The sequence below is a fragment of the Mesitornis unicolor genome, unplaced genomic scaffold (genome assembly GCF_000695765.1).
Source record: "Mesitornis unicolor isolate BGI_N332 unplaced genomic scaffold, ASM69576v1 scaffold32119, whole genome shotgun sequence".
Lineage (NCBI taxonomy): Eukaryota > Metazoa > Chordata > Aves > Mesitornithiformes > Mesitornithidae > Mesitornis > Mesitornis unicolor.
In genome coordinates, this window is record NW_010207068.1 from 1 (window position 1) to 13989 (window position 13989).

Genomic DNA, 13989 nt, shown 5'->3' on the forward strand with positions numbered 1-13989 from the left:
GTCTAGGGGTCTCGGAGAGCGGCAGTGCCGCGTTGCCTCCTTCCTCGCCTCGGCTCCCTCCCCCTGAGCCGGGCAAGGTCCTTGGCGTTAGGCGTTGTGGGGACGCGCCACGGGTGAGGAACGATGAGGCCGGGGTGAGCCGTGCTGTCTCCGGGGGGTGGCGGTCGTTGCGTGGCTGGTTCTCCTTCATGGGAAACTTGCTGTGCTTTAGGCTCTGGAGGCCAAGATTAAAAATACAAATTTGGGTACACTGGGCAGAAAAGGCAAGTTAGAGTGTGCGAGTCCTGCCAGAGCTGTTGTGCTTCCTAGTGGAGTGTGTGGTGTTAGTCAAGGGACCTAAACCACTTTGTCTTTGATGTGGTTTGAGACTGAGTTCAGCTGAGGTTGAGGGTTGTGCAGCTTGATTCCACATCAACTTCAGCGGAACTTCAGAGCCCTGGCAGCGTATTAGTTTCAGGTGGAAAAAACTAATTTTAGCTTTGTGTTGTCATTCAGAATGGTTGGTTGCGTTCATTCTAATACTGGAAGGTACAGACAGGTCTGACTATTTAGTACGTGGTTTATGGGGTTTTTTTCTGATCTTCTATTTTTCAACCAGTCAACTTTCTCCATTTACCGGTGACATCTTTAATATTGATTTTAATTAAAACATAATAAATGTAAGTCATCTTGTCTCTCCCTGGATGCTTTTGATGTGACTCACCGTATACAGTTAGGTGTTTTTCCTCTGAAAGGGAACAAGTTCCATTGGTAGGAAATTATTGCGTAACTTTTAACCAGTAGCATTATATTTAGAATTCAGCGTCACACCAGTTCTGCTTTTGTTAAAGTTACTAATTCTCAGGATAAAATCCTGGCAAATGGAAAGCAGGCTATAACAGATTATCAGTCACATCAAATTAAGAACAGTGACAAATGTTTAAATCTGGCTTTAATTTAACAGATTATCTTCAATTTGGAACTGCCCATCTTAAATACTAAAGCTGGAACTTCAGTCAACCTGTGCTGGTGACTTGTCCCACTGAGAGTGGATCGAGTGTACTAGGCAGAGCAAAGATGGAGTAACTCATGTCCTCTCCTCTTATCTTGACTCTATTTTGATAGACTTCTGGGAAATACAGTCAATACAGCATCAGCTACAAAGCACAGTCTGTAGCTTGTGATTCTGTGGTTCTGTTTGTGTTTAGTTAATGAATAGCAGTGTGTTTTAGTGAAGTAACTTTCTAGTTCTATGTGAAAATGCCCTAATCGAAGATTGTTCTTTTTATAGAAGAAAATAACTACAAATTAAAAAAAAAAGAATAAGATGTACAAAAAAATTTAGTGTGGCATTTTCCCTATTTTATCCCAGTTTCTTTAAATGGAATGCTACTATAAAAGATAAGCTTCCCCACAGTTTAACTAAATCTTTAAAAATAGGCAACTACAACCATTAACGTATGTTTTGCTTTCTGAGTGCCTCTAGCATTATATATATGCACATCTATAACATCATCATCATAAACATATTTTTTTTTTACCTTGCCTATGTAATATGAAATAATTACATGTATCATTTTGCACACTCGTTTAACTCTGACAAAGCTGGAAAACTGCATTTGTATTGGGGCAGAACTGCAGTGCAAAACTGAAGGTACTCTTTCCTAAACAATGTATAGAGAATCTTTGGGTGCTGTATATTTGCATCTTGGCATTTTTAAAGATACACGTGACTAAGTTTCAAATCAGCATCTCTTTTATCTTAACGCCATGTTATATTTGCCCTATCAGTGTTTGCTCTGTACCTGTGTTTAAACGATATATCTGTGAGTGGACAGAACATAACTGAGGAAGACTTGGAGTAAAAAGCTAGCTGTATTTTTGAGATTTTAGTAATCTGTGTTCATACTCCCTGCTGCCCAGAGTTCTGTATATAAACTTCCTCTCAAAGTTCACCATACCGAAGCCAATAGTTAAAACTTTGTATTAGTTTTTGTAATAAAAGTGCCTTAGCACTTAAGTTACAGAACAAAACCAAAAGGACTAGGATAGTATTTCAGTTAAACTTTAGCAAGTTACCCTCTAAAGAATAAGAATTAGATCGCAAGTTAGTTTCTTTGATTAGTGAAGTGAAAAGCAAAGGGATGAAATAGCTGTAACGCTTCAGGTGAGACGTACCCAAGGAAGATCAAATTTAAAATCATGCTAGTTTGTTATTCAAATGTTTTTAAAACAGAAATCCTGCCTCTTTTTAAAGCATAGATGAGACAATGTATAGTCTTCTGTGTCATACATGAAATTGACTTGAAACAATGGACATGTTTTTTGTAGCTGAATCCTTAAAATGCCAATTAATGCTTTTTTAACTTATATTTTAGAAACCTAACATTGAAATATTTAAGAAGTGAATGCCTCTGGATTTTGGAACAAAATTGGTATGTATATTGAGCCTGTCACTAAACATTTGCATTTTTGCTGTCAGTGTTTGTTTCCTGTGGTTTCAGGCCTGTGGAAATGAAGAAGGGGACATACAGTAGTCAGCGTGACACATAACAATCAATGTGTATTTTTTTTTTTTAAGCAACTTGTTGATTCACCCCCTTTATCCTCCATGAAAAGCTTTATGGCTAGGAGGGCATTAAATAGGTGCTATATTTCAATGTCAGAAACACAAAACTTCGCATGTAAATAAGCAGAATTGGGAATAAAATACCCCAGAACAGTTCAAAAGATGCTGGATGGCAGTACCTGGAGTAACTATTATTAACGTCTTGTCAAAACAGACCTTTGTTTAAAAATCCTTCTGTGTGAGTCATGTCTGAATCTTGTGTTGTTTAATGTTAGTGATCTGGCTGAAAGGACAAAGAAATAATGTCATTGAGCGGGGAAGGGTTGCCAGTGTGTAAACTCAGATTAATGTTTTCAGGAAACATTTCTGACAAAAAAATGCTTTTTATAGGAGTACGTGAAAGTTATGCACTCAGGCGGGAATAATTTGCTATACAAATACAGTGTAGAGAGCTGTAGTTCTGTAGAAAAGAATGTAGAGGTTATACTAATAAAGAAGTTGAAGAGTCAACAGTAGATAACTGCTTAGAAAGGGCTAAGTGACCTCTTTTGTATCGTCTGAAAAGGTGTGTAATCTTCCACTATATTGCGCAAGCAATAATTCAGCTAAAATTTGGGAGTTGCACTTCATTTAAATTAAAAAGAAAAAGTGGACTATACTGGGCAAGGACTCAGAGCACCAGGCACCTAACTTGCAGAGTAATGTTAAGATGTAGGTGCAAAGATAAAGGGCGTTGTATCTTTTCCAAGTCCAGAGTAGACAAATGTAGTCCACTTTTTGGACTTTGGTAGTCAAAGTGAAGATCTAGGTGAAAATAATGAGATAATGGGAGTTTCTAGCAGCATCGAAGCATGGCTGCAGTGTTTAGTAAAGTTTCCTTCATAACTATTTCCTGGGACAAGCTTGGCTGAATTTAATGTAACGAGAAGCAGCAGTGAATGGTGGTGTAGGTAGCGAAGGGTTGAAGTAAATGGCCTGTTACGGTCCTTTTTAACTTGGTGACATCGTCCTGTTCACAGTTAAGATCAGATTTTAGACAAGAAATTGTAGCATTTAAATATTTTAGCTTATATTTAGATTACTTCTAGGAAAAACAGACTGCTGAACTCTTGAGGACTGGATGCCAAGTAGGCAAAGTTGGAGCAATCCACCGTGTTTACTTCACTGTTACTGCTTGCGTACTATGTACAACTTGTGAAAGCACTGCTAATTTTCTTTGGCTGATAACTCCCTTGTACTAACTTATGCTTATCTGCTTTTAAATGTAAAATATTCTTTCATCTCATGACACCACTTTTAGTGTTACTGAATATTTAGGGAGCTTACCTGTGACAATAAGTATATAACATCTTTTTGAGTGTGTTGTCACTGCAGTGTTGTGCACTGAGAGTTAGGATTCATGATACTAGATGAATCACAGGCAGTTCATAGATGGGTGGTTCTTCAAGGCATTGTAAAATGTTGCAGCTTCTGTGGATGAGAAAAAGTCTCATCCCCTAATTACATCTGTAAAATCAGAGCAGCAAACCAGTATTCCTCCATGAGCCTGCTAGTCTTGGATGGATGCAATATTCTCTGTGTTAAAACCAGTTGTGAACTTGATTAAAGAACCTTTGCAGAACTACAGCTAAAACCTCTGTCAGTTTTGTTTAACTCCTACATTTTCTAGCTTCTCTCCTTTTTATAACTTAGTAGTGGACCTGGCTGCTGGAATGGGACATCTTTGGCATGTCCCAAAGCTGAAATGTGAGAGGAGTATTTATTTCAGAAGCTGCTCATTTCATGGCATTTTCTTTTCTTATATCCAAATATAATACTTTTTCTTGATTATATTTACGAGGCTGCATTAGTTCCTCTTCTTTTATTAAGTCTTAGGGTTGGAATTGAACTACTAATTTCCTGAAGTGTAAAACTTCCTGCTATTGCTTTGACTTCAGAGCCATGTGTGTCAGTTCTGCACATGTGAATTACATCTGTGCTGTATGCAAAGTGAGCCAGATCTCTTCAGAGAGAAGTTGTGTTCATCAGCAGCATGCTGCAGAAATGGTCAGCAACTGTAGACATCTGTATAAACCTTAGATGGAAATATGGCAGTCCAGCCCAAGCAGCAATAGGACTGGCCGTGTCTGTGTGGACAAATAAACTTAGAAGAGGTAGCATTAATTTATGTGAAGTGGTTAAGATTTGAGTTGTTTACAAGATTAATGATGTGGTTGACAGGGAATCAGAAACTCTTTAATGTATTTGGGACTTGAAGGAGAGTGGAACTACTAGTTTTGAAGTGAAGGACGCTTAGGACATTTTTAAGTCTAAATTCTGAATATTACCTGTTAGCTTGCAAGTTTTCCTCATTCTTCTGTGCTATCAGATTCTGCTGCTGCTGTGGAGAAAAGCAGCCTGTGCTTCTCCCTTGTCTCTGAAATGCAGTGGGTGGAAGATGTCAGGGTGGGACTAACTGGTGCTCTTTACCTCTGTCAGAAATGTTTTTGTGTAGATGACGCTATGCAAGCTGGGATGGGGGTGGGGAAGTGGTTTTGCCAGTGTGGTGAGTTCTGTTTTAGTAAAAAGCTACTCTAGTGAAAATACTCCCATTGGTAATGTAACCAGAGTAGCAACTGTTGAAAATAGTGATAGAGTAGAAAAGCTCAGCAAAAGCAGCCCCCCTCCCCCAGGTGATGCTGTAGCAGTATCATATTTTACACCAGCTGGAGCTGGAAGAATGCTTTTAGCTTGATTACCTGAACAGTGTGACTTGCAACTGCTAGAAAGGATGGTAGAGAGAACAGTCGCAAAAGTCTCTTGATGTTTTTTCCTTGCATTAAAAAATGCATTTTTCCTTCAGGGAACTTGAAAGTCTTGTTTTGAATTAAAGCCCACAGCAGTATATGATGCAGTTAGTGAGGCAGCCTCTAGTTTCTCTCACACTAATGATTTGTCTTCTTTAGTTTTGGTTGATAGGTGTTTTTCTAACATTCAAGAATGTACTTAAGATTTGAGTTTTTTTTTAGAAGTTAATAGAAAATAAAAGCAGAGCTTTACAGTTATTTATTTCATTTTTTTTGTACAAAATAAGATATTAAAAATTCCTATGCAAGGATTAAGGAAATAGGATTTGAGCATTTTGAGCGTTGTGGCTCTTGCAGCATTTTGAGTACTGCCATGTTGAGTGCTTATTAAATGGGACTATTTTTCTATACTTTTCACAGCCTAACTGGATGCAAATAAGAGGATCTGTGTTCCGTTTCAGTGTTAACCTACCTGTACATTTCTGCCAGCTTTTCCTAGGGGTGCAGTGAATTATCAAAGCTGGAAGCAAGAACATACAGCAGAAGGTAGTATTGGAAGAAAACAGGTTGTGAAGAAACAGGGGCAGGATTCGGAACTGTGAACTGGCAGGGCAGGCCGGAATATGGTTTTATCTGGGGCTGGACTCCCAGTGGGTGCATGCATCTCTGCTGGAGCCTGGGCATGCAAGAGGGTGCTTGATATTGCAGTGTCTTGACACCAGCATTGTGCTCCTGCCTGGGGAAGCTGCTGCTGTATCTCAGTCTGGAAGCTGTGGAATTCAGATTCTAATAAGCACTAAAGTAGAAAAAAAATTATTCCCTCCTTTTCTTTGGCCCCTTTACCTTTTAAATCAGGAAAGGATTAATGCAACTTAAATCGCGTGCCATGGCTCTGAGTATCTGCAAAATCCTTTCTTAGGGAGCCAAATGCTAGTCTTGCCACATCTGTGGTTAGTGTTACCAGGAAATAATTTTTTAATCTGTGGGTGTTTTCTTCCATTAAAACAGTTCTCTGTGCTGTCATAATTACCAGTTGTCTTGAAATCAAAGCCTAAGTAAAGTTTTTATTTTCCTTCATACTTCTGTAGAAGTTTACCACCTTAAACATGTGTTAAGCTTTTTTTTCCCCCAAGCTTAAAAATTATTTATAGAGATATCTTAGATTCAAAATCTTGTGTATTAGATGGAGTCTAGGATATCATCATTGCAACATGTAACAGGAAAAGAGATTTACTGAAATAAATTTTCTTTTTAAGCTGAAGGTTAAGCATGTAAAATCTTGATTTCTAGTCTAAAAGTTAGTATCTTCTACTAAGCTGTTGAATGTCTTGCCTAACTGAATTTGAAGTCCTAGCAGGCTAGGTGAAAGCCTTTCAGTTGTAAACTCCTAGTTGCTAAGCTGGAAAGATGCTTTATATGGGAAATTCTTTATAAAATAAATCAATAAACAGATGTCTTACTTCTTTTTCAGATTTCCCTGTCTGTTAGAGAATAAGTGCATGTACATACATCTCAAGCTTTTTTATGTTAGGCAAATTATTGTATGATTAAACACCTATTCTAATCTTCTCTTTCATTTTTTCTAGTGACTTTGTATGGAAGAAATGCAGTGGCTGTTCTCAAACTCTCTTACAAACTGATCTCAATGTAAGTAATTGTTTGACCAATATTGTCAGTTACATGTTGTGCTGGACGTGGATCTGTGTAGTTACTGTAAAGAAAAATAAATCGCACATCAAGTTTTCCTTAATAATTCTCAAAGAACTTTCATTTGTTCAGGTTTCAGTTTTTATATGCTAGGTCAGAAGTCCTTCCTTCTGTGTGGTCAGACTTGTTAGTCGCTCATCCGTGGTTCAGGCTTACACATGCTTCAAAGATTGCAATTTTTTGTTTGTTTTAACACTCGTAGCAGAGGCCACGCACAGGAGAATCAGTTGCGTGAGCCTGTTGAGGATTTTCCTATACAGTATGTATTTTTCTACCAGTTTAATTCTGATGTGTTTATTTTGCTCAGGTTTCAGTGTTACGTTATCTTGTGTTGAGTAACAGAACTTCTGCTGTTCATTGATCAATGTGACAGTCTTCAGTAGTTTACGAGATGAGCCAAACTCGTGGGAAATATGACTTCTGTATTGGTCTGGTCTTGGCTATGAGTTCCAGCATTTTCATTGGAGGAAGTTTCATCCTGAAAAAGAAAGGCCTTCTCCGGTTAGCTAGGAAAGGCTCCATGAGAGCAGGTAAACAAATGTTTAAGAAATTTGCTGACATTTAAGTTTTGCTGTTTAGCAGAAGATTTCTGAACTTATAACTTGTTTTGACTTTTTGTTTGTTTGCTACAGGTATATGAAACATAAAACATGTAGCGGATGTGTTTTTTCTCTGGTGTCAGATACACCTAACTGTGTGTCATACATACTATTTAATTTGCATGTAATGCCCTCTAGGAATACTTGTTGAAGGATTCCTTTGCATATCAGTTAAGTTTAAGTTGTACTTACAAATCGAACTCAGAAGCAGCACTCTTAACTACATCTTTGCCTTTCCCAGCAGAACGTTAACTGTGTTTGAGTGTCAGGAGATTGTTGTAGGAAACTAAAAATTGCATGTAATAATAATGAGTAGTGTCCCTCAAGGGTTCATATGGAAGCCAATACTATTTGATATCTTCATCAGTGATACAGACAGTGAGATTGTCTGCACCCTCAGCAAGTCTGTGGATAAAACCAAGCGGAGTAGTGCAGTTGATGCACTTGAGGGATGTCATCCAGAGAGACCTTGACGGGCTTGAGGACAGGGTCTGAGCCTCAAGAAGTTCAACAAGGCCAAGTGCAAGGTCCTGCACCTGGGTCCAGGCGATCCCAGTATCATACAGACTGGGGGATGAAGGGATTGAGAGTAGCCCTGCAGAGAAGGATGTGGGGTTGCTGGTGGGTTAAAAGCTGGAGATGAGCTGGCAATGTGTGCCTGCAGCCCAGAAAGCCAACCATATCCTGGGCTGCATCAAAAGAAGCATGGCGAGCAGGTTGAGGGATGTGATTCTCCCCCTCTGCTCTACTTTGGTGATATCCCATCTGGACTATTGCATCCATCTCTGGCATTCTCAGTGCAAGAAAGGCATGGACCTGTGGAGCAGGTCTAGAGTTGGTCCACAGAAATGATCAGAGGGCTGGAACATCTCTCCTATGAAGAAAGGCTGAGAGAGTTGGCATTGTTCAGCTTGGAGAAGGCTCCAGGGAGACCTTATAGCAGCCTTCCTGTACCTGAAGGAGGCTTAAAAGAAAGATGGAGAGAGTCTTTCTACCAGGCCCTGTCATTACATGACAAGGAGCAATGGTTTTAAACTGAAAGAGGATAGATTTAGATAGGATGGTTGCAGCATCCTCAGATGATTCAGAGGGTTGAGTCTGAATGTTTTTAATTCAGTACCTGTCATCTCTGCTTCTAAAAGGTGGTTGATCTCAAGATAATGTCATGCTCCCTGGTTTGGAATGGGCAAGTGTGACTGCATTTCATGTTTGTTCATGTAATCAACCACAGAAGCCATGTGCAATTTCCAGAGAGTCACGCTCTTGTAAGAGATATGTAACTTGGCTTTTCATGTCATTACAACGAGTTGAAAGAACTTTCAGAGTAATGCAGCTATGGTCATCAGTGCTTTGTCTAATGCAAAAAGAAATAAAATAACTAGCTTTCAAAGTAGGTTGTAGGAGGCATATGCACATCAGAACCTGGAAGGTTTTATTTCAATCCCACTAACTTTAAAGCTTAGGTATCAAAAGGCTGCCCATGTTTTTAAAGGTATGGGCTGCAAAAGTTATTTTGGTGATGTTATCAATGGTGGGACTTACTGTTTGTCTATGTCTGTGTTTAACTGAGTAGCAAATGTTCTTTCAATTTCAGGTCAGGGTGGTCATGCATACCTTAAGGAGTGGCTGTGGTGGGCTGGACTTCTTTCAAGTAAGTATCAAAAATACAATCTGATACATGTAGTTTCATTAAATGCCTGTGCCACCCGTGGCAGCAACGGTTAAAAAAATGAGCAAGATGGGGATCCTACAATATATGGTAATAGTCTAGTGATTTGATGGGTGCAGCTCTAATGATTTTAATACAACTTATCTGACACCAGAAGTTCCTTCATCAAATTAATTTTCTTCTTTGGGCAGTGGAACTAGGCAGATGTTGGTCTTCCTGTATCTCTTTGCTAGCACATGCATTCTGGTTTTTGCCTCAGCAGAGAAGTGCTTAGATATACAAGATTCTTTACAATATTTTGGGATGATGTCTATTTTCTGAACTTTTTTTTTTTCACTGCTTAAACTCTGGCTGTGTTCAGGTAACTATGACTTAATGTATGCCTTGCCCTATAGCCTGCTATTGCAGATTTCTCCATGCAGAAGTTCATGACTCAGGTTGGCATGCTGGGGAACTACGACATAGATACCAAAATAAAACACCTTCTAATTTGCCTAAATTAATTATAATACTTGCTGTAGTCCCCCAGCCTGTTTTTAAAATACATTATCAAGGGAGTGGGGCTGTGTGTTCTGCTAGTACTGCTACCTGAACACTATAATTAGAATTCTCCATTGTTCCCTTACTTGTTTGTGTCTACAAGAACACTTGTGCTGATTCACAGGTTTGTTGCATAAGACAACCTAACTCCTTTTTTTTATTACTCTTATTACTCTGCAGTGGGAGCTGGCGAAGTAGCTAACTTTGCTGCCTATGCTTTTGCACCAGCTACATTAGTGACTCCTTTAGGAGCTCTCAGTGTTCTTGTAAGGTAAGAAATGCTAACAGAAGGCAGTATGATTGCAGAGAGAGAAGTAAAATACTTATTTAGAAATATGTCACTGAAACATGCTGTAATAAATGTGGTTTGTTCTTAACAGTAAATAAAGACTGCTTATAAACCTCAGGAGTAACTTTTAAGTTTCTGCAAATGTGAATACCCTATAAAAGGATTCTAGCAATGCATCTACGCCTCAATGTGTAAAAAGCTATCACCTTCTGCATTTCAAAAACATGTTGTATATAACAGCGTAGTATTTTCATTCCTAAGTAGAGTTAACATTTTTGTCCTTTAAATATTATTTTTGAGTGCTTAGATAGTGTTTTTTGGGAGGAAGCATAAAAAAGCGGTTCTGGGGAGAGATGCCAAATACTAACAGGAAGTTCTGTCCATAGAAAGTATCTTGAGATAGAAAATCAACTATGTAGCTATTTTTAAGGTGCCAATTGTGTGTGCAAGTGACCTGTACAGTCAGAGCAGCCTCTAAATTGATGAGCAAATGAATGAGTTATTACTAATTCCATGTTTGCTGCTATGGTTTTTTTTCTTCTTAGTGCCATTCTGTCATCCTTCTTTTTAAATGAAAAACTTAATCTACATGGAAAAATAGGGTGTTTGCTAAGTGTACTGGGATCAACTGTGATGGTGATTCATGCTCCACAAGAAGAGGAAGTAGAAACTTTGAATGAAATGTTCATCAAACTAGGTGATCCAGGTAAGAAAAATGCTGGCTTGATTATAATTTCGTTACTGCTGCTTTCAAGTTCCAGGAAGATAGCCTGTGTCTGCTTCATGTTGTCAAGATGAAGTAGAGATTTGAATTCTGTGATGCAATTCCATAGGGAGTTTTGCATGATGCCAGTGAACTTGTCTGGGCCTTGAACAAGGTGTCTTGAAGTGAGCCACCAAGATGTCAGTTAAAACAAATACAGCAGCACAGTTGGATAAACTTGTATAAATTGTAATTGAAGTGTGTCAGTCTCTAAGCCCAACTTTGAGCTATCCTTAGTAAGTGCTGTGCTAAGAGTCTGCTGAGAAGGGTCATCCTGGAGACCAGCTCCTGCGCTTCTGTGAAAGATGATGCACTCAAGAACACATCAGGAAAATACTACGTATGCAAAGACAATTACCATTTTAAACATGAGGGAATAGCCAGCAGAGATTAAAAAGCTGACCTTAAGGAGTGACCTGATCATTGGAATCTGCTGATGACTGTAGCAGCTTGCCAAAACGTACCTCCCTAAGCAGCATACAGACAGAAGCCTGTATCCAGTGCCTCAGTGAGCCTGTGTGTAAGGCACTTCTAGCAAGCTAATCCTGTAGTCACCTTGCTGATATGATAGACTGGGAAGGGTAATACAACATGACTTGAGTTTCATTCTTTTAGCTAGCTTGCCTTAAAATAGTTTTAACTTTGATGTTGAGGAGTAATGAGAAACATCCCGAACTCTTCTGTTTATGCTGAGCTGATTGCATGGTTAATGAGTGTTTTCTCAGTAGCTCTGAGATGCTTTTGATAGTGTATGTAGACAAGAACATTCTTTCCCCTCTACCCCCTTACAGGTTTTCTGGTCTTCGCAACTCTTGTTGTCATTGTGTCTTTAATTCTAATATTTGTGGTGGGACCTCGCCATGGACAGACCAACATTCTTGTGTACATAACAATTTGCTCTGTAATTGGAGCGTTATCAGTCTCCTGCGTAAAAGGTTTGGGCATCGCTATCAAGGAACTTTTTGCGGGAAAACCAGTGCTGAAACATCCCTTGTCTTGGATTCTGCTGCTAAGCCTTATTGTCTGTGTGAGCACGCAGATCAACTATCTAAACAGGGCTCTGGATATATTCAACACTTCGATAGTGACTCCCATATATTACGTAATCTTTACGACGTCTGTTTTAACTTGCTCTGCCATCCTTTTCAAGGAATGGCAACACATGGCGGCTGATGACATTATTGGCACCTTCAGTGGCTTCCTGACTATTATTGTGGGGATCTTTTTATTGCATGCCTTCAAAGATGTTACTTTCACCCTAGCAAATCTGCCCCTCTCTTTGCGCAAAGATGACAGAGCAGCAAATGGTACTTTGCTGAGCACGTACGACAGCTTTAATCATGATGAAGAAAGTTCTCCCTGTCTAGGTGAAATACAATCCAGCGAGAGTCTCTCAGCCAGGAGAAACGGAAGTCTGTCATCCTTCTGAAAATATCTACATGTTACTTAAGAAAAGAACAATTCTGTAATTTTTTTTTTCCTGCTGTGAAATGTCTGAGCTTGTCTGGAAAATCTGTATTTTTAACCGTATGTGTAGACAATCGTTAACTTTTAAGTTCAGTTAGTTTGGAAAAAGGAACACTGAAGGGTGTTTTTATTTTGCCTTATTTTTACTTTAAAGGAAACGGTAAAATGACCTCAGACCACAGTTGGTTTTGTTGCTTAAGTTATGTGTAAATACTTTCATTTAATTCTTCTGTTTTAAGATGTATTGCACTAATGACAATTTTATCAAAAATAAATTGCTTTATTTCTGCATTGGTGGTAAAACGATTGCAGTGAACCAGAGTCCTTTGTACTGAACACCGAGTGGCTATAAACATACTGAAACAGGGGCTGCCCCAAGTACTCTTGTCCCAGTTTGTAGAGGAGGAAAGGGAAAGCTGCAACTGAACAAGAATAATCCTTTGAAATGCTGCTGAGCTAAAGCTGTAGGCTAAACTTTACCCAGCCTTACCAAATCAGAGTAACTGGCTGGCAGCAATAAGACAGGAGCTTGTGCTCTGCTTGGGTAGGTGAGGTGGGGCAGCTCCTGCCATGCTGCCTTGAGGAACGATTTGAGCTATAAATGGTTGCCAAAAAGCTTCTCCCTCTTCTGTAACAGAGGTCAGGTTTAGTCTGCTGCACCACACTGCCCTGGCTCTGTAGAGCTGCTCTTGGTGTTTTATGTTACAGCTTGAACTCACAGAATTGCAGTTTTGTTTGTAGTAAACATGTTGTTTACTGGCTGTGATGCTTTAAGTTTAAAAAAAAAAAGGGTGTGCAAAAGTAGAACATAATGTTGCTTAACATAGAGTGGGGAAGGTGGGTGGTAAGATTTTTTTTTTTTTAGGTTCACAAAAGCAAAAAATAAAAATGAGTGATGGAATTTTTATAACAACATTGCTACCGTAGCTGTGAAGCTTAGAAAGAACTTGGTACAGAGAAACAGTTACTGCTGTAATTTGTCAGATTTTATGATTACTGTTAAGAGTCTATGTTATTACAAGGACAAAAAAAAAAAAGCCAGCTCCCACCTGCAACACTAACTCTGCTGCCTTCCTCTGGTACATGTCATATGTGCAGGAGGGGCCAAGGTGTCAAGCAAGAAAAAGCTTCTCTAAAATCTGGTTAAAGAATGGGATTTGAACTTGGCCCTAATGTTCAGAGACATCACATCAGCACTGCTCAGTTGCAGAAATTCGGTCCTTGAAGGGTGATGCAACAAGGAGCACAGCAACTGACAGTGGCATGGAGGAACTTAAACTGCCCAGGAGTCACCGGACAAAGAAATTTGTTCATTTTTCTTAATTGAAGCCTGAAGCACAAGGAAATGTTTGGTTGGCTCAAAGTCTTCTTCACACAGTGCTGTTAAGAGCTAAAAATAAGTGTTTCTTCAAGAAAACTGTGCATTAAGCACCTTGTAAAAGAAATCTTGCAACAAGCTGTGTAACATAGCTCAAATGTTTCCTATTTCTGCCTCCCCCACAGCAGGCAGCCTGTGTGTGCTCCCACCACCACAGAGACCACTCTGGAATGGCAGCTCTCAAGCACAGACACCCTGGGAAAGCCATGGTAGTGGAAATTTGCTTTGAGATTAACAAATCTT

At 39.2% G+C, this 13989-nt stretch overlaps 1 protein-coding gene across 2 annotated transcripts; it reads left to right on the top strand.

Moving 5' to 3' along the window:
* The first annotated feature begins 2357 nt into the window (after window positions 1-2357).
* NIPA2 (non imprinted in Prader-Willi/Angelman syndrome 2) lies at window positions 2358-12643 on the top strand. Of its 2 annotated transcripts, XM_010192007.1 has the most exons (7): window positions 2358-2414; window positions 6921-6981; window positions 7349-7571; window positions 9235-9291; window positions 10030-10120; window positions 10684-10844; window positions 11693-12643. In XM_010192007.1, the coding sequence occupies exons 3-7, from the start codon at window positions 7433-7435 to the stop codon at window positions 12328-12330; spliced, it is 1086 nt and encodes a 361-aa protein (XP_010190309.1). In that variant the 5' UTR covers window positions 2358-2414; window positions 6921-6981; window positions 7349-7432; the 3' UTR covers window positions 12331-12643. The 2 variants fall into 2 exon arrangements, with proteins under 2 accessions (XP_010190309.1, XP_010190310.1); XM_010192008.1 differs by lacking the exons at window positions 2358-2414; window positions 6921-6981; window positions 9235-9291 and having other exon boundaries at window positions 7433-7571.
* The last annotated feature ends 1346 nt before the right edge of the window (window positions 12644-13989 follow it).